The sequence below is a fragment of the Canis lupus genome, chromosome 12, assembly GCF_003254725.2.
Source record: "Canis lupus dingo isolate Sandy chromosome 12, ASM325472v2, whole genome shotgun sequence".
In the NCBI taxonomy this organism is placed as follows: Eukaryota; Metazoa; Chordata; class Mammalia; order Carnivora; family Canidae; genus Canis; species Canis lupus.
Genome location: NC_064254.1, coordinates 66,497,378 through 66,521,899, shown reverse-complemented (window position 1 = coordinate 66,521,899; position 24,522 = coordinate 66,497,378). Strand labels below are relative to the sequence as shown.

General features: G+C 40.0%; 1 protein-coding gene across 2 annotated transcripts in view; it reads right to left on the bottom strand.

Moving 5' to 3' along the window:
- The window catches only part of LOC112658433 (coiled-coil domain-containing protein 162-like), a 136,151-nt gene that overhangs the window by 58,708 nt on the left and 52,921 nt on the right, over window positions 1-24,522 (bottom strand). For both annotated transcript variants that reach the window (XM_035697563.2, XM_049092450.1), the window contains 9 exons: window positions 24,135-24,290; window positions 21,844-21,937; window positions 21,201-21,338; window positions 14,881-15,035; window positions 13,728-13,839; window positions 12,313-12,362; window positions 11,784-11,960; window positions 3,370-3,487; window positions 758-923 (listed from right to left, as the gene is read on the bottom strand). In XM_035697563.2, coding sequence (XP_035553456.1) covers window positions 758-923; window positions 3,370-3,487; window positions 11,784-11,960; window positions 12,313-12,362; window positions 13,728-13,839; window positions 14,881-15,035; window positions 21,201-21,338; window positions 21,844-21,937; window positions 24,135-24,290 — 1,166 coding nt within the window. The remainder of the gene's footprint in view (window positions 1-757; window positions 924-3,369; window positions 3,488-11,783; window positions 11,961-12,312; window positions 12,363-13,727; window positions 13,840-14,880; window positions 15,036-21,200; window positions 21,339-21,843; window positions 21,938-24,134; window positions 24,291-24,522) is intronic.

Sequence of the window (24,522 nt, the reverse complement as noted above, 5' to 3'; positions counted from 1 at the left end):
TTACCTTGTGTGTTTACCTTAGAATTTAGTGCTTTGTTACGGTTTATGGTTTAACACTTGGTAGATAAAACTAAAGCTTCAGTCATTCTTACTTTAGGACCATCAGGCTACTCTTAGCTAATGGAGGACTGTCTGCAAAAATTCTTGACAATAAATGCTTGGCTCTGACCTTGCCATATTAGCTCACATAGGCCAAAAAGGGAATGAAAGAAAATGAGTGTGTAGTAGGGGCATGCACATTCTTATAGAAATTTTAGAGACATTTTAACCCACAGAGCATCTCCATGAAACAGGTATTATCACCTCCATTTTATAGATGGAGAGATACCCAGAGAGTAAAGTGTCCAGCTTCCAGTAACCAATTGGTAGATACGGGGTAAAAAAAGCTTTACTTTTTTTAGGCTTGCCCACTCCTAGCTTGCTTTACTTTGTGTTCTAACCTGTAACTATGGAGTTAATTATTTAGAGACAGTATATCATGAGGTTTTTTCCCTCTGCCCTTCTTCTCACTGTCATTTATGAAAAAATATTTTAGTTCTATCTTTCTGAGTTTTAAGATCTTCATATTAATTAACTAAATGGAGGGGAGGGAAATCTTTTCACAATGTATGTGTATGTCATTTCATGACATTTTACACTTTAAATAGCTTACAATTTTATTTGCCAATTATACTTCAGTGAAGTTGGGGGAAGAAAAGAGCTTCACAGAATTTGAAGTGAATATTGAAGGTGATCTGAGTCACCTCTAAACACTTACCAATGCCTTCAATTCCTCCCCAGTCACCTTTCAGGAGGTGAGCACTTAGAGGAAATTCAAAACATGTTGCACAATTTCCAAGTTTAGCAAAACTGAAAAGGTAGGCCACAATGTCATGGAGAGGAGCCATCAGCTGTAGAGTTAGCTGTAAGGCTTGAAAAGCTGCCTATGGGTAAAATCAACACAAAGAAATTTTAAGAGGTTTTTAAGACATGTATAAAAAGATATGAGCATCGATTAGGAATAGTATCTTTAAACAAAAATATCAAACATTTTCACAATATAGGATAATAATCACAGGATAATATCTGAAAAACAGAACAACAAACCTATTCATCAACCAGATTACATGCCTTTGGAGAAGGTGACTCAAGGAGTGAGGGGCTTAAAACAATATGTTTCTCTTTGTTTAAGGCCATTGGTGACCATAAACACAGGAAAATGTGTTTGTATGACCACTGATGTATTACAAGGGTCACAGATAAACTCCTAGCAGGAACCCATATTCAGACAACATTGCCCTGAGGGAATACCTGTAAGCAAAGCATAGATATTGATCAATGTGGTTCAAACACACAACTAAAAAAATCAAACATCGATCTTAAATATTAATGTTCAAGTGAAGGAAAAGTGGAAAATTATGATCTAACTGAAAGAAGGTAGTATTTTTACGTATATATTTTAAAACACTTAAAAATTCTTCAATGAAAGAATAATTTTTTTAATTATTTGAGGAAACTCCATGCTGTTTTCCATAATGGCTGCCCCAACTTACATTCCCATCCACAGTGCACAAGAATTCCCTTTTCTCCACATCCGTGCCAATATTGCTGTCTCTTGTCATTTTGACAATAGCCATCCTAACAGGTATGGGGTGCTCTCTCATTGTGGTTTTGATTTGCATCTCTCTGAGGCTCAGCAATGTTGAGCATCTTTTCATGTACCTGTTGGCCATCTGGTTGTCTTCTTTGGAGAAATGTTTATACATGCCTTTGCCCATTTTAAAATCAGATTTTATTGTTGTTGTTGAGTTATAGACGTTCCTTACATATTTCAGGTATTACCCCCTTATCAGATACGTGGTTTGCAAATATTTTTCCCATTCTGTAAGTTGCCTTTTCATTTTGTTGATGGTTTTCTTTGTTGAGCAGAAGCTTTTTAGTTTGATGTGGCCCCACTTACTTATTTTTGCTTTTGTTGCCTATGCTTTTCATTTTATATCCAAAAAATTATCATCCAGACCAATGTCAAGGAGCTTTTCCCATTTTCCTCTGAGAGTTTTCCAGTTTCCAGTGTTACATTTAGTCTCTAATTCACTTCAATTTAATATTTGTGAGAAGTGAAAGATAGCAGTCCAGTGTCATTCTTTTGCATGTAGAACTACCATATGATCCTCCCACTTCTGGGTACATATCCAAAATCAGTATCCCAAAGAGATTATCTACACTCTTATGTCTATTCATTACTCACAATAGCCGAGCTACGGAAACAGTCGAAGTGTCCAGTGGATAAATGGAGAAAAAAATGTGAAATACACACACACACACACACACACACACAGAGGAATATTATTCAGACATTAAAAAAAGAAAACCCTGCCATTTGCAATAACATGGATGAACCTGGAGAATATTATGCTAAGTAAAACAACCAGATAGGGAAAGACACATACCGTACAATCTCACATGTGTAATCTAAAAAACAAATAAAACGTCGAACTCATAGAAAGACAGTTACCAAGGGGCGGGAAATGGATAGATGTTGGTCAAAGGGTGCAAATTTTCAGTTACCAGATGAATAGATTCTAATGCACAGCATGGTGCCTACAGTTAATGATAATGTATTGGATAATTGGAATTTGCTAGGGGAGTAGGTAAGTGTTCTTACCACACACAAAAGAAGGTGACTATGTGAGGTGATAGATATGTTAATCAATTTAAGTTGGGGTAATCATTTCATAATGTACACATATGTTAAATCATATTGTACACTTCAAATATATACATTTATTTGTTACATCTCAATAAAACTGGGGCAGGGGAAAAAAGGGTAAGAAACCTAGGTTGTTAAACAGATCTTCATCCAACAAAGAAAAATCAGAATGTTCCTGAATTGCTATTTTTCAAAACTGCACTTTACTTAGAAAATACTTATTTGAGTGCTCTGTGTATTTCTAGGTCTACTCTTTTTTTTTTTTTTTTTTTTTTAATGGTTAACAATGTTATCCTCTCCCAGCAAGTTAGGTACAGAGAACAACCCCTGAAAAAACAGGCTGATTACTAGGATTGTGATCTCAACTTGTCATTAAGCTTCAGGGCATCAGGGTGGGGTTCTCGGGAAGGGCTTGGGAGGAAATTGAGGATTAATAAGGAATGTGGGGAGCTCGAATTAGTGTGCATTAGTGACTAGGGAGAAACAGAACTCGGGAAATAACGAGGCCCAGGAGAAATGATTATAAAGCAGGCAAAAAGTACGGGGAGCTGTGTGAAGATTTCAGTTCTTATTTAGCTCTGGAAGAAAACAAGAGACGTTCTCTGAAATGGATACTATCAACCATGAGACCTAAAACCGCAGCCAGTTTTCATTCTGGCACACATAAAAAAAATACAAACCTTTTCTGGCAGAGTTTTGAACATAACCAGCACTTCAGAAGGATGGGGAATGAACCATAAATTGAGGAAGACTTTCCCGTCGGCAGACAGCAGACACCGTGGCCGGGGCTGAAACCTCCTGCAGCATTAGAAGAGACCGTGGGTAGGCACAGCATTTCTCTTTAAGAAAGAGGCGCCCCAAGTGAACTATTTATAACCACCGCCCTGCAGCCACAGCAACGGGCTGGGCTGTGGTGACACCGAGCAGGCCCAGCGTCCCAGCCTGGGCCAGCAGGCCTCCTTGTCAGGCCGGCACAGGTGGCCCCGGTTATAAATAGCCCTGGAGAAAAGCAGTGAGGCCACTTTTAGCCTCAGCCTCGGGTTGGAGGAAGCAGTGGGCTTGCAGGGAGGGAGGGAAGGTGTGGTAAGAATCAGGCGGCTCGCACCATCCTGGGGGTTACGTATTTTCTCACTTGTTTCTTATGACCTTAGACCGGACCTGTTCTGTCGTTTCACAGATGAGGAAATTGAGGCCCTATGAGATCTTGCCTGCCCAGCTCCTAAGAGACGAAGTTGATACAGGCAGATCTGTCCAGTTCTAGAATCCAAGCTCTAGGCACCAGCCTCTATTTTCCTTCCTCCCCTATCCATGTTTTTTGCCAGGTTCTCCAGACTCTGGCCCTCTTTTAACTTCCTTCTCCTCACTGCCCTCCCCTTCCTCCGAACACAGTATGATTTCTTAGGGGGGCACCATAGCTGTCTCTTTGGTGTAGGTTTACAGACAGACACATAATCCATGTATGTCTGGTTTAAGAATTCACACAAGCCCAGGTACCGACCACCTGGCCTGAGCGGCACAATGTCACCAGCTCCTCTGAAGCCTGACGTGTGCCTCCCTGGTGGCCCTCGGAGAAACCACCATCTGAATTTCACACTCATCACTGTTGGTTTTTCTTTGTAGTTTTACCACAAGTGATAAACCATGAAAAGATTATTTTGTTGGGTTTTTCCTGTTTTTGACCTTCACACCAATGGAAGCTCATGGTCTTTCTAGCACACTCATTGGGGAAGGTGGCACCTTGACCTGGCTTCTGTATCACCTCAGGAATGGGGTGGCCCACTGCAACAGAGGGTGGGGTGAGGGGGCTGCTTTCCTTGAACGGATTTGATGCCTTTACGTCTAATTGTGCTCATCTGGTGTGAAAATGGCGCTATGTGCAGTTGACGGGTGTGGATTCTGGCATCGGAGGACCCCGTTTTGAGACCCACTTCCATCCCCCACAGCTGTGTGGCCTTGGATGCATCTGAGTCCTTTCATACATAAAATGAGGATAATGCTTCCTAACTCACAGGATTGGTGTAAGCAATAACTTTTTAAAATAGCACCAAGCACATGAAAAGTATTCTATAAATTGTGAGGTGCTATACAAAGCTTGTTATTAGGGATGCCTGGTTGGCTCAGCGGTTGGCCGTCTGCCTTTGTCCCAGGGCATGATCCTGGGTCCCGGGATTGACTCTCACATCGGGCTCCCCGCATGGAGTCTGCTTCTCCCTGTGCCTGTGTCTCTGCCTCTCTCTGTGTGTCTCATGAATAAATAAATAAAATCTTTAAAAAACAAAACAAAAAAATCAAAGCTTGTTATTAGGATGCTAATGTGAGGGTATCTAGCAGAGTGGCCAAGGGTGGGTGGAGGGCAAGGGATGCCTGTGGCCCAGTAGAGAGGCATGTAAGTACCCTCAAGGGGAGAGGATGTGTGTGGGGGTACTTGTTAACAAGTGGGAACCTGACACACTAATGAGAGCACATCCTAAAACTGAGGCTTATAGGGACGGGCTAGAGACAAGTGCCACCTCAAGCCTGTCTCAGGTATGCTGGACAAGGCAGGCCTTGCAGGCAGAGAGACAGACAGTGGAAGGAGGTGTGCAGTGGGTATGGAGCCCTCACCCTCACATCAACCCCTGCCCAGGGCACCTGGGGTCCACCTCAGCCCTCAGCTCTGCTCTTCCCACTCTGCCCCTAGTCCTGGACAGTTGTGTTCACTCTTCTGGTTGCAAAGGCCATCTATTCGCCAGTGACACCTGAATCCACATGTGTACGCCTGGTCCCCTCCACAGCTCCAGACTCCCAACCTGCTTCCTCTTGGCTGGCAGTGTTTCAGATCATCTCAATGGAACAAGGCAAGAACTGAACTCCTTATTCTCTTCCACTCCAATCCTGTGGCTGCTCTGTGCTCAAAAGAACCACAAACCCCTGTCCCTAAAATCCGGAAATCAGGGAGTCATTTTTAGAGCCTCCCTTCTCCTTTTCTCTCCAGGTCCTCCTCATCCCACTATCCTCTCATACCTGTACCCAGTTTTCATTCCCACTTCCACTGTCCATAGCAAGGACTCTGGGTGGGAGGGTCCCGTCTCATCTTCCGGGGAGGGGCACTTTGGACTTCACAGGGATGTTTTTTGACTCTTGTTATTGTTTCTGGGTCTCTGGGAGAGATTCAGATGACCCTTTCCACTTATTAAGTAAAACGTAATTCATTTTAACTGAGGGCTGAATGTTTTGAATATCAAACATTCTGAGCATGAGACTTTTTAAATCATTAAAACTTTACATGAAGTAAATCATTGGCCTGAAAGCTACCTTTCAAGTCTCAGGGTTTTTTAACCAGGTCATTTGAAGCTTGGGAACAAAGGATGGTGTTAGATTGGAGAATTTCCTTTATTTCAGCAACCACAAAGTCAGACTACCTTGTCCTGGAGCAGATCAAAGGAAGTGTAATCCAGTCTTATCTCTATTGTTCAATTCACAATGTCCAAAGGTGCCCCCAAAGAAACATCAAATATCAACAATAAAAAGTCATCAGGCCTGTGGCTGATGAGGTTGCACATGAGGTTGCAGACCAAGGGGCTGGCAACAGCAGTGTGGTTGAACCAGTCCTTGGCCTTGGAGAAGCACATATATCCCTGAACCTTCTACCAAGTGTTATCCTCCGCTCTCCTTGTGGATGGCCCGTCAACTCCCTAGGCTGTCAGTTCCTTGACCTGCTCCACAGCATCCCCCTTCACCTTCATTCCCCTTCAGCCATCCACTCTGAGGCCACATTCCAGACCTTATCATTACCTGGGACCACATTATCTCCAAAGACTTAAACTCAACATCCCACTTTCCCATCTCAACCTTTTATTCCAGTTTTCTCACTCATTCAGTCCCAGTAAACCTCCTTATCCCTCTAAAATATGCTCCTTGACATCATCCAGCCCTCTGGTCTTCCCCCTTCCATCCGTCAGTTCCATTCTGGTCTTCCTCCCTTCCCTGCCTAGATTGGGTCTCACAGTGAAGCATAGGAACTACTCTCTCACCAGAACCTTCCAGTCTCTGTTTCTTTGTATTTACGACCCACCTACCCAGCAAAACCCCAACTCTGGATCCCTCCAGCTATTATGCTTTCTGCTTCTAGTTGCATGTTGCTGCGCACAGCTGGAGGAAATCACACCGCTAATTCTATTGATGCAGCAACAAGTAAATGGTTTCCAGCCTGAGCTGTGTCACCCTGGGACAGCCCTATTCTTTCCTTTGATCAGCTTTCATGCCCATTTCCTTTTCTAATAATTCCAAGACTTCTTTCAGCCTCATACCAAATTCCTGCCAGCAGATGATGATATGGTCTGTTATTTCATAACTGAATTAAAAGCCATTGGCTAGAACTTACCCTACTTCCTGTGGGCCCTGCCCCCTGCCCCCATCCTCTCTTTCAATCAAGGTCAAAGGCAGAGGTACACACCTGGGATATGAAATGAAGATGGCCACTGCCCTCAAGATTCTTACATTTATGAGGCAGCTAGACATGCAAACATGATTGAGGAGAGAAGCACGGTGCAATGGAAGCACAGTTGGCCCTTGAACAACACAGGGGTGAAGGGGTGCTGACCCACCCTGAAGTGGAAAATCTGTGCATAATTTTGACTGCTCAAAAACTTAACTGCGAATAGCCTATTGTTGACCAGAAGCCTTACTTATACATCAATAGTCAATAAACACATATTTTTATGTTATATATATTATATACTCTATTCTGATAATAAAGTTAACTAGAGAAAAGAAAATGTTATTAAGAAAATCATAAGGGAGAGAAAATATATTTACAGTATTTTACTATAGTTATATAAAAAAATTACTGTTTAAGTGGACCTGTGCATTCAAAGCCATGTTGTTCAAGGGTCAACTGTATGTGAAAGTGCAGCGAACATGTGGAATAGGAAGCGTCTGAGACCTGTTGGAAGGTTATTGGAAGAAATTCACCACTGAGGCTTCTGAGCTGTGATTCATTATCTTCCTCTCTACGTTTCTTCCTCTTTATGGCACTGCCATTTTTCCCCACTTAAAGAAATTGTGGTAAAATATACATAACATGAAAATTATCATTGTAACCATTTTTAAATGTCCAATTCAGTGGCATTAAGTGCATTCACATTGTTGTGCAATTGTCATCATCATCATCTCCAGAACTTTTTTCCATCTTCTAAAACGGAAACTACCAGTTAAATAATAATTGCACTGCCACTTTCGCATTTACTCAAGCCAGAGACTCTGGATAACACCCTAGATTCCTCCTTTTCTTTTAGCTTCCCGTTGAATCCAGCACCTGGCCAACTGATTTCGCCTCCTAAACATCTCCTCTCTCTACAGTTTCAGCAGCTTCCTAAATGAGATCTGAGACAATCATCTTACTACACTTTCCCTGCTGTTGAAGGACAAATGCCAGACTTCTGGATCTTGCCCATCCTTCTGTAGATTCTACTCCCCCTTGCTTATCCTCACAGACTCTGGGTAGGAACCACTCAAAGAGCCCACGTGCTGTCTTACATCTCTGTGTCACTCTACATGGGGCTCTCACAGCTTGAACTAAAGTTCTTTCCCTTGTCTACCTGAAATACTAACCATCCTTTAAGACCTAGGTTAAGCATCCCCTTTTCCCTGCAGCCTGCCTTGCTCCCCATCCCCATCTCCCCAATCTTTTAGATAATACTGAACATTTCCCGGTGGGTGCTTTTATTATACTTTTATTTTATTCTTTGTCACAATGTACTGTAATCAGCTATTTCCTTTTGCCTGAATGGCAAGGACCATGTCTATTCATTGTTGTACAGCACTTGGCACCAAGGTTGCCATGTACAGCTGTTCAGGCTGCACTCTGAGGCAGCCAGCAGTGGCCAAGATCCAGCTTATGTGTTACTTGCCAAGCTCTGCACCGTGGCATGGGGCTACACCTGCCCAGACAAAGGAGAGCCTCTTCTAATGGGCATAAAACACCATATGGGATCCTGCCAGCTCTGATTAATGTAAGAATTTGATTAATGTTAGTATCCTCTCTCTCCCTTCTGCACCCCTCTATCAGCTGACACCACTGCTCTTGGAGTGTGGCCAAGTATCATCCCAGTCTCCAGATTCTAGCCTCCTCTGGAACTATGAAAAGCAAGGAGGCCTCAAGGGGCATCCTTCTTAGGAGGAGAACTCCCATTGGCTCCTCTTCTATAGAGGTTTTGGTTTGAGGATAAGGTGGTCTCTGTTAAAACTAAACACAGTACATTGCAGCCTTTAAAAGATTAAGTAGCATCTTGGAATCTTAAACCTACAGAACTCACGGGGCTCTTCTGGTCAAGGGATGGCAAACATAAGCAGGGAGGCCACCTTTCCCCTGTTCTTGGCCATAGTAGACATTGCCAATCAATTGCAGCACTTTCATAAGCTTGGGATGTCTCAGAATCCTCAGCAGGGCATTCATTGTTAGAGTGGACATTTAAAAGAAAACTTCTTATCTTTGACCTAACCCAACTCCATATTTTAAGAATAAGTAAGTGAGAACCTCTGTCCTCCATGACCCTCATAATTCCCCAACTCTGTCCCTTCATCTCTAGTTAAACTTGTCCTGGGGTGATTCCCATCTATCATTTCATGAATATTTTCAAATGACCCCTTTCCAGGAAGTCTTTCCTTGGCCATTCCATTCCTTAGAATCAAGCTCTAGATACTCTAACACTAAAAATTTTAGCATGTTTAACTTTAGAGAGCTGCTTCAATTTCCTCACTCATCAGATGAAGAGTTAAGGTTCAGAGAATGAAGAGAAGTGATTGTCCTGAGGGCAGCTTATAACTGAGCCAGGTAAAGTCCAAATAATCTAACTCCCAGGCCATGGCTTGTTCCACTGTACCTCCTTGTGGCTGATGTTCATTTTTATTAATACTCAGTGCATGGAATCATAGACTTTGGAGTTAAAAATAATCTTCTATAATACTTCTAAAATCTTCCATATAAGACAGAAGTTCCTTTCTCTATTGCTCCATTCTCTGTGGTGTATTAAAGGGACATGTTGAAATCTAGAGAGTTTAGGAAGCAGGAGACAGGTTTAGTCGAAAAATACTGAATCTTCATCAGTCACTGCTAATTCACTGCCTAACTCTATGACTTGGGCTCTGGGGGTGGTGGTGCTCATTTTGCTCATACTTTTATTAATCAGAGCCCTGCCATGAAAATTATATTATACTAACTGACCAGATGATTTAGGGCTCTAGGTTCATCCCCTTTAAATTATGGTTTTCCTTAATCTTTAGAAAACACACAGTCATCTACAAAAACCAATAAAGGAATAGAGCAAGACTTACAAGTTAGAAAATTTTTTAAAAAATTTTCCTTTCTACTTCCTGACCTCCTAATTTGAGTGCTTAAAACAGAACAGATCAGAAACAAAAACAGACTTCCTGAATACATTTTATCCTAAACACGAATATAATGAACATGTGGTTAGACTTCTGGAAACTATTTTAAAAATTTGATCCCAAATGTAGATTGGGCTTATAAATGGTTGACTTGGCTAGTGGGTAGATGAGATAATGAAATTAAGAAGTCTTAGAGGATTATCCTGTGTTGTTTCATATAAGAGAAAGATATGCTTCAGCCTCATTGGGCAACAAGTGTCCAGTCAAACTCTTAAGCAAAATGGTCAGTCTTACTGAGGTCTGTTTGCCCTAAACTTACTTCAAATGCATTCTTCCATTGGGTAAATCCTGAAGTCTACCCAAGTGAATGCACTGGTTGAGTTCATGAAATAAACACTGGTGTCCACAAACTGGGCACCTATAAAAGTATCAAGGTAGGACTGGTCACTATTTTGGTAGCCAGCTGTCAGTCAGTCAAGGGCTTACAAACTCGAGTGTTTTCATTCTCCAGCTTTCTCTAGCCTGTTATGTCATCCTCATTTTTTTTTTTTTTTTTTTTTTTTTTTTTGGTGAGCTCTGACTTATCTGTCACCTCCTCTTTGAATTTCTCCCTGAGGCCCTGGGCTACAGTTAAGCACTCCCTCTTTTGTGTCCTCACAGAACATTTCACATAACTGTAGCAGATTATCTTTAAAATCTTTGAAGTTACTTTTTTGTGTAGGGAGCTTTCCCCACCACTGAACTGAGGGGGAAAGCTCTGTAATTTACTGCCAGTGTCAATGGCTTATTTACTTTTCTAAGTCCAGCACATAGCAAAGTGCCTGGTACAAAGTAAGCACTAAATAAATACTGGTTGGATAATGCATGAATGAATAAGTGAGTGAATGAGTAGTCTGATACAAATGCTCTTTCAATTCGTTCATCTGTCTGTGTTCTAGGATCATATTTATTGAATATTACTATTAACTTGACGCTAAGTTCTATACCTTAAGGGGAAGAGTAAGGAGGAAAGTAAGCTCACCCTGCAGGATGTTTTTGCTCCCCCTTGGAGCATAACTGTGTAACACCCCTTCCTTTTTTTTTTTTTTTTTTTTTTTAAGGAAATGTGGTTGCTGACTGCACAGGTATGCTAACTCCTTCATCTGGGTGAGTGAACTCTAAGCAGGTTAAGATCATTTGGGAAACTGAACAAGGTATGATAAGGAAGTATGGAAGCAGCTCTGCTCTTATCATTTAATATCATTCTACATGTGGTTTTTTTTTCTCTGTCAGAGAAATACAGAACATATTTATCCAAAGTGCTGGCATTATCAGTGTTATGTGTGTTTCTTATTTCTTCTGCTCCATTGAGTAAAATATTTGAAGTCAGGAGAGTTCAAGATCAAGTTTACTCATTTGTTTGCTTATTTTAGATGCTAGTTTATGTAAAAAGGTGTGACTGATGGAAATCTCTGAGCTCTCCAGGGGAAAACAAAACTGCATAGATTGAAAAAGCAGTGAAACAGCCCATAAACAAAGAACTTGTTCTGAGCTCAAATACGAAGATACTGTTCTTCTTAGAGTCTTAAACTCTTTCTTTTGCCCTTCTAAACCAGAAGATCAAGGTCAAATGCAATAAAGAAAGCAAGATTATTCCCATAGTAAATTTAACATGCCTCCTCCCTCTTCCCTGGGAGGGGTAAGGATATGGAGGGGGGAGTAAAAAATCCTAAAGGAAATTACACACCTGGGGTCAGCCTTGAGGCCCTCCTTGGAATCTCTCAACCCTTTCTTTTCTCGTGGTTGCCCCACCATGAAAAAGGTGTCCCTGATGGTAGGGAAATCTTCCAGCAGGGCTCTCAGGCTATTACAATATGCCATAATCTGACCCCGAAGAGCGTAGTGAGACATACGGCAATTGAACCTGAAAAATGAGAAGAGATGATGTCCAGAAGGTGAATCAAAGTTATTCCATCTTTCCCAAGAGGATCTGCTCCCTAAAAGATCTTTCAAAGATAATAGAGGACCTCATCAGGAAGAAAGTTCTATCTGGGTAAGGATGAAGGCAGAATCATGGACCTCTTCAAAGCGCCTCCCATCCTTCACTTCTGATGTTCTCTGTGTCAGAGGATAGTTTGGTTTGGTTTTATCCAAGAGAATTGTGTTTATTTAAGAACAAACCACCTGACTCATTGTCTGGATTTCTACATAACACTGCAGTTTATTGAATTGAGTCAGAGAAAGCAGCATATGTTGTTCACATATACCATACTTACTTCTGACAATATTCAACTATAACATCTCTCTTGACTTTACCAATTTCATCCTGTAATAAAAGAGAATGATAGTTCTTCTTTAGATGGTTGGCTATAAAAATTCTCCATCCTAGTACACGTATACAAGCTTATAACAAAGTAGGAAAAGGCCGCACAGTTGAGATATTCTTTCTGAAGGCCAACTTGCTGAGAGATACTCCTCCATGGTTCTCTCCTGCTCCTGCACACCTTGTTGAGTATGCCAGGAATGCAAGGCCTTGACCACTCTTTACCTGGGCCATTTATCAGGGTTCTGTTTGCAAAGAGCAACTTTGAAGGATGAGGTAATGACTTCCTCCAGGAAAAACAGCAAGCTTGCCATAAAAAGAGGTGGATCCCTTAAGCTCAATGTTATGCAACTGTGACCAAAAACAAAAACAAAAACAAAAAGCAAAACCCACTGCATACATCTAGTTTCCTCCATGTTGCCCCCTTGGGACTTGGGAGGCAGAGGGAACTGACACAAATATGAAACTCATGTCACCTGCTCTGCTGTGAGTCATAAAGTTCTTTGTCTCTGATCTAGGAGTCTTGTGCTTTCTAATCTGATAGCCCTTGGATAATCCTGAAGAGGAGTTAATGAGCTACAACATTTTTCACTTGGTCAATATTTTTTGAATATGGTAGTAAAAAAAGGTAATTAAATATCTCAACAACTTATTAAAATGAGTCCTTTGCATCCATTATTGCTCAGCAGTAATCTAGAAGTCTGGCCTCCCTCACATCACATTTATAGAACTGGATTAGGGAAATTTAAGTCTTTCCTTTTCAGTCACAGATAGGGAAAAAACCTAGAGACTGTAAACCTGTGATTTCTCTCCCAAATAACTATGTATTAGCCTAATGACTTTCTTGTCAAAAAATTAATGAGTAATGAAATCATATTCACAAAATTAAGCAATACTTTTAAACTGATTATGGACTTGAATTTTATATTTTCCAACAGAGTAGGCTGGTATAAATAGAAACATGGCATTAATATCTGGAAAATAGAAACATGGCATTAACATCTGGAAATCAGATAACATATGAATTAGATAGTTAAGAGCCCTTGCTCACCTTGTCTAAACCCCCTGAACATCTGTGGGTCACTCAAGAGTGGGCTAATGTTCCAGAGCAGGTGCTGAAACTAGTTCCGTTTAGAAAGTGACAAAATAAAATGTGGTCTTGGAAAAAATGTGCATATTTTTAAAACTAGAATGCAATCAGCTTGAATTACTTCCTTTCTACTTATTGAATTTCCTTTTACAGTTCCTTATATTTTCAATAGTCCTGTCCAAATAGGCTGAAAGCAACAGATTACAAGTTAAGAATTTTTATTTGCTCAAGTGTAAAAGATAATGAGAGTTTTAGGGAGCCCTTCTCACTAAACTCACAAAGCTCTTCATTCTGTCGTCCATGGTTTGTTTCTTGAGGAGGAAGGTGTTCAGCATCATGTCCCGCAGCCCCACCTTTTCTAGTTGAATAGACACAAAAGCCTCCGGAGCCCTGGTAAATGAACAGAGACATCTGAGCCCAAGGCAGGAAGTAAGTGGACATATAATAAAAAAATAGCTCAAGAGCTTACTGGAGGACAGATAGCCTGGGGCTAAGTGCTGGGCATTGCAACAGGAGAGCAGGTGGCTCTGTCACCATGGTTCTCATCTTCTTCAGATGTTCTAATTGTATTCACTAAAGATGCTGATGTGTCACCACCCTCCTTGGGGCCCCCATGTGCCTGAAGCATGTATCAGCAGTCCCTCCTCTGTCCTCAACTTCATGGCCTGGCTCAGTGTTTGTACTACTCAGGTCCCTTTGTGCCTCCTGGTCTCTACACAGGGGAATGTGGACTGAAGTGGCTTCCCAAGGGTCTTCTTGACTAGACATATTGGTCTTAAATCTTCCATCCACATTTTGGGAATGTGAACCTAGGGTATTTGAACTTGGCCATATGTCAGATTAATGACATCTTTGGTAGTAGAGTAGTTTGGTGCTTTTTTTTTTTCCATTTTAAATTTGCTAGAATTAAACTATCATTGGAAATACTCAGAATGTTTATTATTGAATACAAATATCTCTCTTTCTCTGTCATGGTGAAAAGAGATGAAGACACAGGACATTTCTGATTTATAGCCATCTCTCTGTAGAGGCTGTACCTCTCTGATAATGTGGCACCTATCATCTTAAGCAATGGTAAAACCCTTGTTAGAATGGTGAGGGTAGTTCTGTGCTTTTCAGTTTAAGATAAACATGGAAAATTTGGAGAGGCCCATATTCTTCTTCCTTGTGTTCTGTCTGTTGAAATATATAGAAAGAGGGAAGACAAGAGAAAGGAGCAAAGAGGTTGAAATAAGGAACCACTGACTCTTCATAAACTGCATATTGGAAGGAGTTGAGCCTTCTCAGTGTTCATACAAGGTCTTCAAAACTAAACACATGCTGATCACTTTGGGAATTTAGGCATCCTTTAATCCCATAATATTATGTTATTAATTGGCTTAAAAGAGGACACTTTTGTTACTTTAAACAAACCCCTAGTGCATGCAGTACCTTTTGGTAGCATGGAATTTTTCTGAAGGATAAGTAAGGTTGTCTGGAACTTTTGAAGTTGGGGCTAACAGTAAGTTCTCTACGCCATTCACAATTTTGGAATTTCTTCTTCTGGCTGGACCCATTCCACCATTTCTCAGATATGAACTCATTTCCTAAAATGTTTTAAACCAAAGTGAATTAAGTTTGTTGGATTTGTAAGGCCTATAGTATTGGCTGCAAAATTATCTCATAGCCACGCTGACCCCAAACACATATGAAATGCCTTCGTACATGTGATGGGGATGGGTTGAAGTGGAAGAGAGAGAAGAGAAACAGAGGGGAGGAGAGGAGAGAGTAAGAGAGGGAAGGGAAGGGTACAACGTAGGAGTGAGGCAGTAAGTGTAACTATTTCCAGAATAAAATGCAGTTGTCTAAATGGCCCTGAAAAAAAATTCTCCGTTCTACAAGGTAGCTAGTTGGAGTGCTCTGTACAGAGTGGCCTCTCAGGAAATACTGCTGATGGACTTCATGGTTACAAGATCTGAAAAACTGAGGCAGGGTGCCCACTGCGGTTCAGCCTAAGCAAATGGAGGTAGGCTATATATGCTCCCACGCACAATGTAATGTTAAGGAGAGAGAGAGGAGGGAGGGTGTGGAAGAAAAACTTTCCTTGGCATTTTGTTGTGGCAGCCTAAGTGGACAGATACAGGAGCAGTACATGCACGCTGCTTCTATACTTCCATCACCCTCTCATTCCTTAACTCTGACAGCCTTACTTTGAAGCAATCTTGCTTTCAACCCCATTAGAAATGCTCTCTCAGTCAGTAATAAGCTTTTGAGAATGTCAAATGGCCCCATTTTAATCCCTGCTCTTCTGGTTCTTCCCTCTACATTTAACTCTATCAGCTTTCAACTACTTATTCTTTTTTTCCTCTTCTTTTAAAAATGATAGCTTTACTGAGATATAACTGACATTTAACAAACAGTACATATTTAAGGTGTACAATTAGACAAGTTTTGGCACATGTATACAACTATGAAATCACCACTGCAATCAAAATAGTGACCATCCCATCCATCTACCCCCCTTCTTCAATCAACCACTGTTCTCTGCTTTCTCCAACAATAGATTAGAATGCATTTTCTAGAATTTTATAAAAATGGAGTCATGCAGTGTGTACTCTTTTTTTGGTATGGCTTCATCCATATTGCTGTATATCTCAATAATTCATGTTTGTTTTGCTGAGTAGTATTCCATTATGAGGATATACCACAATTTGTTTATCTATTCACCTGGTGAGAAACAGTTGAGTTCTTTCCAGTTCTTGGCTATTTTAAATAAAGCTGTTATTAACATCTGTTTATATGCTTTTCTATGAACATGTGTTTTTATATCTCTTGGGTAAATACCTAGGAGTGGAATGGCTGGATCATATGGTAAGTGTATGTTTAACTTTGTAAGAAACTATCAAAATGTCTTAGTGATTGATATTTTGCATTCCCTTCAGCAGTGTATGAAGGTTCCAGATCTTGCAGATCCCTGCCAACACTCAAAATGGTCAGTCTTTTAAATTTTAACCATTCTAATGAGTAGTTTCTCACTGGAGCAATTTGCATTTCTCTAATAACTAATAGTTTTAAACACCTTTTTTATATGTTTATTTACCATATGTACATTTTCTTTGGTCACACATTTCTTCTTGAAACACCTCCTTTGGTTTTGGTAGCAGTGCACAATTTTTGTTCTTTCTCTGTCTCTCTCCTTCCCTCTTCCCTTCCCTCATCTTCTCTTGCTCCCTTTCATTGTCTCCATTATTTATTCCTCCTTATTGTAGCATCAGTCCTCTTCCTGTCCCACACTTGTAGGAGAGCACATAAATACACATCTACACATATATTTCTAGATATTCACATACATTACTCTATATTCATGTATTACTGTATTTATTCACATATTCATATATGATATATAATAACCCTAATGTCTTCCTACCTCTGCCCTCATGCTCCATTCAGTGATTTCAGCATTTGCTTCTTAAATGGATTTAGGAAATAGACTCTCCTCTCACTCCCCATTTCAACAAGAATAACCCCACTTATATCTGTTTTATATATTAGTATTCTTCATAAGACTAAAGTAATTATTTTTTAAAAAGATTTTATTTATTTATTCATGAGAGACACACACACACAGAGAGAGAGAATGGTAGAGACATGGGCAGAGGGAGAAGCAGGCTCCATGCAGGGAGCCCGACGTAGGACTTGATGCAGGGACTCCAGGATCACGCCCTGAGCCGAAGGCAGGCACTCAACTGCTGAGCCACCCAGGCATCCCAGACTAAAGTAATTTTTTTTAATTTTTTTTATTTATGATAGCCACAGAGAAAGAGAGGCAGAGACATAGGCAGAGGGAGAAGCAGGCTCCATGCACCGGGAGCCCGATGTGGGATTCGATCCCGGGTCTCCAGGATCGCGCCCTGGGCCAAAGGCAGGCGCTAAACCGCTGCGCCACCCAGGGATCCCTAAAGTAATTAAATAACGAATTCCTCATGTCAACTATGTATGAATATCACCAGTGGTGGTCAATCTAGGCTCCTCATTTTTATCTAGTACCCATCTGCCCTTTCTTGCATCCTATGCCTGAGCTATCTGAAGGGTCTTCTCTCTGCCTGTCTAAAAGGTCATCTTTCAGGTTTTCCTGAATGCCCTCCCCCGCCCCCCCGCCCTGTGCTGCCCTTCCTAGTTCCCCAGATATGACCTCTTTTTTCTTTAGATGCCTTCTATATTTTGTTGAACCTCTTAAACAACTGGTGAGCCTGTTCGCCTTATATATACTGGTCTATAAGTTCCTCAGGAGCATGAATTGTGCATCAGTATTATCTGATAAGCCTAACTTATAGGAGGTACTGAATTAAGATTTAGGGGGGGAGGTTGAGATTTTAAAAATAAATATAACTCATTCTATCCTTATTTTCTACTTCAGTACTTAATTTCTATGGGAATTACTGTTTGACAGTGGAAACGAGGAATGAGTATTCTTGCCATACTCATAAATTTGGACTCTCCCATTAACATGAAGAATAGAAATAAATAGAGGTTGACAAATGTGATAAGGGGTAAATATGGTGAGGTGTATAGAATCTATAAGATTCAAAGAACGTTAAAAGACCACCTGGAAAGTTGATTTCTTAAAACTATGTTTCATTTTACTAGTGAACACACACACACACACACACACACACACACACACTATACTATTGTTTTAAAAAGTGGGGGAAAGTCTCTATGAACTGATTTAAAGTGATTTCCAGGATATACTGTTACGTGAGAAAACAAAGTCCAAATGAGTATATGTAAATAAAATCCAAAGCTCCTTTATGATGAAATCATTCAACAAACTAGGAATAGAGGGAAATATCCTCCACCTATAAAAGGCACCTATGAAAAACCTGTAACTAAATCATAATTAGTAGTAAAAGATTGAAAGCTTTCTCCTTAATATCAAGAATATGGTAATAATATCCACTCTTGCCATTTCTATTTCAGCCTTGTACTGGAGGGTCTAGCTAGGGTAATTAGACAGGAAAATGAAACAAAGGCATCTAGATTGGAAAGGAAGAAGTGAAATTATTTCTATTTGCAGATCACATAATCTTGTATATAAGAAATCCTAAGGAGGGGAGTCTGGGTGGCTCAGTTGGTTAAGCATCTGCTTTTGGCACAGATCATGATCTCAGGGTCCTGGGATCAACCCTGTGTCAGGCTTCCTGCTCAATGAGGAATCTGGTTCTCCCTCTCCCTCTCTCCCTACTGCTTGTACTCTCTCTCTCTAAAATAAGTGAAATCTTTAAAAAAATCCTAAGGAATACATACATACAAGTAAACTATTAAAACTAATAAACTAGTTTAGTAAGGTGGCAGGATACAGGATCAATATACAAAAATCAATTGTAATTCTATACATTAGCAATAAACACTCTGAAAATGAAGTTAAGAAAACAATTCCATTTATAATAATATAATAAAAAGAATAAAATATTTTGGAATTCATTTAACAAAAGAAGTATAAAATTATACACCAAAAACTGCAAAATATTGTTGAAAGAAATCAAAAGATCTAAATAAATAGAAAGACATCTGTGTTCATGGATCAGAAAACTTGAGATGGCAACTGTATCCAAAATGATCTACAGATTCAATGCAATCCCTTTCAAAATGTCAAATGGTGCTTTTTATGTGTTTACAGAAATTGACAAGGTGATCCTAAAATTTATATGAAAATACAAGAGACTCACAATAGCAAAAGCAATTGAAAAAGAAGAACCAAGTTGGGGGGCTCACACTTCTTAATATCAAAACTTAATACAAATCTACAGTAATCAAAACAGCAGTAGTAATAACATAAAAATAGACATATAGAGCAATGGAATAGAATTCATTGCCCAGAAATCCACTCTTACATTTTATGGTCAATTGATTTTTGACAAGGTGTCAAAACAATTCAATGGGGAAAGATGAGTTTTTTCAACAAATGGTGCTGTGACAGCATACCACATGCAAAAGAATGAGGTTAGACCCTTTCCTCATATTATATACAAAAATTGGGTTGGCTGGGTGGCTCAGCGGTTGAGCACTTGCCTTCAGCCAGGGCATGAATCTGGGGTCCTGGGATCGGGTTCTGCATCAGGCTCCCTGTTTGGAGCCTGCTTCTCCCTCTGCCTGTGTCTCTGCCTCTCTCTCTCTCTGTGTGTGTCTCTCATGAATGAATAAATAAAATCTTTTAAAAAAAGAAAAAAACCCAAACCAAAAATTAACCATAAATAGACCATAGACCTAAATGCAAAAGCTAAAACTACAAAACTCTTAGAAGAAAACAGAGGAGTAGATCTTTGTGACTTTGGATCCAGCAATGATTTCTTAAATATGACACCAAAACAATAAGTGACAAAAGAAAGACTAGTGAATTGGAGTCATTGAAATGAAAAACTTCAGCTTCAAAGGATACCATCAAGAAAGTGAAAAGATTGCCCTTAGAATGGGAGAAAATATTTGCTAATCATATAATTGATAAGTACACATATACTGATACTTGTATTCAGAATACATAAATAACTCTTACTATTCAATAATAAAAAGACATATTTTATTTTTTATAAATGGCAAAGAATTTGAATAGAAATTTCTCCAATGAAGATATATAAATGGCCAAAAAGCACATAAAAAGATGTTCAATGTCATTAGTAATTAGAGAAATGTAAATCAAAACCAATAAAGTACCATTTTACTCCCAATAGGAAGGCTACAATAAAAAAAAAAAAGAGACACTAACAAGGGTTAGCAAAACTCAAAACATATGTCTTTGCAAAAACCTGCACATGAATGTTCACAGCAGCATTATTCATAATAGCTAAAAAGTAAAAACAGCCCAATGTCTGTCAACTGATGAATGGATAAACAAAACGTGGTCCATCTATACAATGAAATATTATTCATCAATAAAAAGTAATGAAGTACTGATACATGCTATAACATGGATGAAACTTGAAAACATGCTAAGTGAAAAAATCCAGATACAAAAAGCCATATGTTGAATGATTCCATTTATGTGAAATATCCAGAACAGGCAAATCTATAGAGCCTGAAAGTAGATTACTGTTTGCTAGGGGCTAAGGGAAAGGGGGTGGAATGGCGAGTGACTACTAATGGGTACATGATTTCTTTTGAAAGTGATGAAAATGATCTGGAATTAGATAATGGTGATGGTTACATGATCTTGTGAATCATATACTTTAAAAGGGGTAAATTTTATGTTATGTGAATTATATCTCAATAAGAACCAAAGAAGTCTTGGGGAAAAAAGGGTTATACACTGTGTGTTACCTTTTGTAGAAAAAAGAAGGGACAAATGTCTCCATTTACTTTTGCAAAAAGACATGTAGGAAGAATAAAACAGAAAACAATAAAATCATTTATCTACAAAGGATAGGAGTGGAGGAACAGGATATTTTATGCTGGATGATTCATTCTAGTCAATATTCTAGAGTTATACACGAAGAAAAAAGTTGTTAGCAAATCACTAAAAATTAAGAGAGTTGGTAAAGATTTGGACATGTGTTGACTTCACATTAGGAAAGGAGGGAAAGAGTGAAGGAAAGAGGATAAAAAAATAGAAAAGAAGGGAGAAAGAGAGGGAGAGAAGAGGAGGAGAGGAAGGAAAGAAGGGAGGAGAAAGGCGGCAGGCTAACGGGAAGAAGGGGCTGAAGGGGTAGCTTGGCATTGGCTGTCATAGTGGTAGACATGTCAAACATGCCTCAGGTTTTTGTATCTTACAGGCTGACCTTCACATCAGCAGGAGAGGCCCATTGGGGCATGTGATAGAAGGATGCCTGTTGGACAGCCACCATCAAAGCATTTTTCTGAGCCGCTTGGCATGCAAGGGTCACTTGCATATTTTCCACTCCTGAATGGAATAAGAGCTAAAGAAAGAAAATGTGAAAGTTAGTAGGAATTTTGGCCATAAAGAGGAGATGAAGTTGAGGATTTGAGATCACCACCTATTTAACATGTAAACATATGAATCAAACTGCAGGATGATCTGAGATCCTTGCTTCTCAGCCACAGGACTGAATCTGGTCTCTCTCTAAGCACCATTTCATACTGGGAAGGCAGCCTCCAGGCCTGATTTGCTCTGTAGCTAGTGACCATCAGGTTTCTGATCAGAAAAGGATGAGTAGGCTCTGACAAACCAGCAAACATGTGCTCAGTGGCAGCCTTTTAAAGCAACCAAGATTAGGTTAATGCTTAAAAAATACAGGGGTGCCTAGGTGACTCGGTTAGGTAAGCATTCAACTTCGGCTAAATAAGGTAAGGGTATCATCATTACTTAGGAAGTTAGAAGCCTCTCTTCGACATGGGAGCCAAACGTATATGAATTGCAAATTGCTTAATTTTACTTTAGTGTCTTTAAAAAACACAATTTACCTTAAGGATGGATTCCTTTGTATAAAAGCTAAACTTGCCAACCTGGTTATCATCCACCTCAGAGATGGCTAAGACAAGAGTAGTAGGAGAATATCTGCAAGAAGAAACATGACATTGTTCTGATGTACCATGACATTGGTCAAGACATGCTCATTCCGATGGGACATCAGCAATGATAGCAAGTGCAGATATTACACAAGACTTGATATTTCTGCTCAAAGCCTGAAGGGCTCTGGGGTCTTTCAATCCTTGTTGGACTTGATCTCTCTGCAGTTTCCTTATGGTGATCACCAACTCCGAATTCTTTTCTCCTGATCCCCATTCCACTGTTTTATCTTGTTTCTCTTTGTACCTTCAACCTCATGTCCTCAGGCTCTTCACTGACTCAAATCCCTTTGTCCATTCCCTAAAAGCTGTCCAGTTTTTGCTCTCTTCCATTGTCCCAACAATTACCTAAATGTTCTTTGCAACCATGTTTATGCCTTGGGATACAGTCCTTTGTCCGTACCTATGAGACTTTGTTGAGTAATTTAATATCTATGAATCTCAGTTTGTTCATCTGTAAAGGGAGATAGTACCTATCTCATAGGGTTATGGCAAATATTAAGTGGGATAATATCCACAAACGTGCTTTTTAAAATGTAAGCCACTTGCTCATGTTTGATATATGTTGTTATAACAACACTCCAAAGTGGCAATTTTAAGAGATTAACATACATAAAAGCAAACTCAAGAGACAAGATCCTTGGATACATAAACCTTCCCTAGGTAATTCAGAAGGCTCCCCAGATCTTGCAGGATCTTTTGGGTCATTGTTGGGAAAACCAATCACAACTTGACCAGGCCACAGATCATTTGGGCACTTTGTGCTGATTGGTTGATTCCAGGTGAACAAAAATATGTCCTGTTTTACATCAGTATAAAATACCAGCTCCAACAGGAGGCCCTTGAAGAGCCAGAGAATAACTTGGCTCCAGGTTGGAGACGTAGCTAGCCTTGCCTGAGGTCCAATCACACTTCCTTCCTTCAGTTTCTGTAGACATCTCTATATCCTTATTATAAATTCTCTTTTTGGTTTAGCTAGTGTGACAGGATGAAGCAGGAAATATTTTGCCTCCAGGAAACTTTTGGCAGTGTCTGGAGACATTTTTGATTGTTACAAATGGGGAGGAGAAGGGGTACAACTGGCATCTGGTAGGTAGTGGTCAGAAGTGCGGATAAACAACCTCTGCTGCACATGACAGCCCCCTATAAGAAAGAGTTATCCAGCCCTAAATTTCAATAATGCCAAGGTTGAGAAACTTTAGGATACCATATTCTATGACCCTAACCCATCTCAGCCCACAGTCTCTTTGGAGAAGAGAGGAGTCCTTTAACATATTAACACATCAAAGTTACATTTTGAGCACTGATCCACACTAGAAAAACAAAGGTGATTTTTTTCCTCCTTGGAGTCATCTTTGCTTTCCTTGGGGTGGGGCCAGTACCAGGAATCTCCAGGGATAGAGCTAGGACCCTCAAGGGAAGGGCAGACTAGAAGAGAAGGAAAGAAGAGGGAGACAAGTTTCTCCTCAGCACACATCAAAGGCTGACTCTGCAAGGAGGAAAAAGATTCCTTTCTGCGACTAAGTAGACTCATGACCTGTTACTGTTAAGAGTGTTTTCTTTCCAGCAATGAGTTGAACCTATGGGGCATAAAGAAGTTTCACTGCTTTAAATCCATCTGTTGCTGGCCAACAAGAGTCTGACTGAGATACTGCCATACATGTTAGATTTGCACATTGTATTAGAAATGCAATGTTCAAGGAAACAGCTGCTCAAAAAACTTGACTGACTTCTTCCTGGTCTCAGGGTAAGTGGGAGAAGGGATCTGGACTTCTGATCCATGGTTCTTGCCCCCTGAGACAAACTCTCACACCCTTTTTTCCCCCAGAAGCAACAAAGTCAACCTGGCAGCCCCTGAGCCTGTGATTCTATCTCACTTGAGCTCTCTGATCCAGTTCTTCTATTTCTCAGTGTTTTTAAATTCAATTATCCCCCTTCATTGAGATCTATTTCCCCCCCTTTCAGTAAAAAAAAAAAAAAAAGAAAAAGAAAAGAAAAGAAAAGAAAAGAAAAGAAAAGAAAAGAAAAGAAAAGAAAAGAAAACAATAGCATCATGGCAGATAGAATATAAGAGAGGGAATTTAGAAATACAATTGCATTTGTGTGTCCAGTGTGGGAGAAATTATTTTCACTGACTGTTCATTCTACCATTACATTATTTTTACTTTGACTTTCTCAAGGCTCACCTGTCCACTCGATCACTGTCCTCCAGCAGAGAGGTGATAAAGACAGGGGGTGGATGGTCTATTTTGTCCTTGTGTGATGCAAATTCAAAGTGAACAGGCCTCAGATACAAATGGAACTCTTCAAAACCCATCTCCCGTGCCAGTACCTTATAGAGCCTAAAAGGGGGAGGCAGATAAAGAACCAAGGGCATTTGCCATTATTTTCCACTAAAAGAAAAGTGGTGAGAAAACCAAAAAATCTGAATAAGCAGAAAAACAAAAGTCAAAACAAGAGTAAGCCAAGTCTTGTATAAAGTGAATGAGTCACAAATGTCTTGCATTTAGTCTATGCTATGGCAGTTAAAGATAGCAATTAAAGTAGGAGGAGATGTGCTTGGGCACTTCCTCA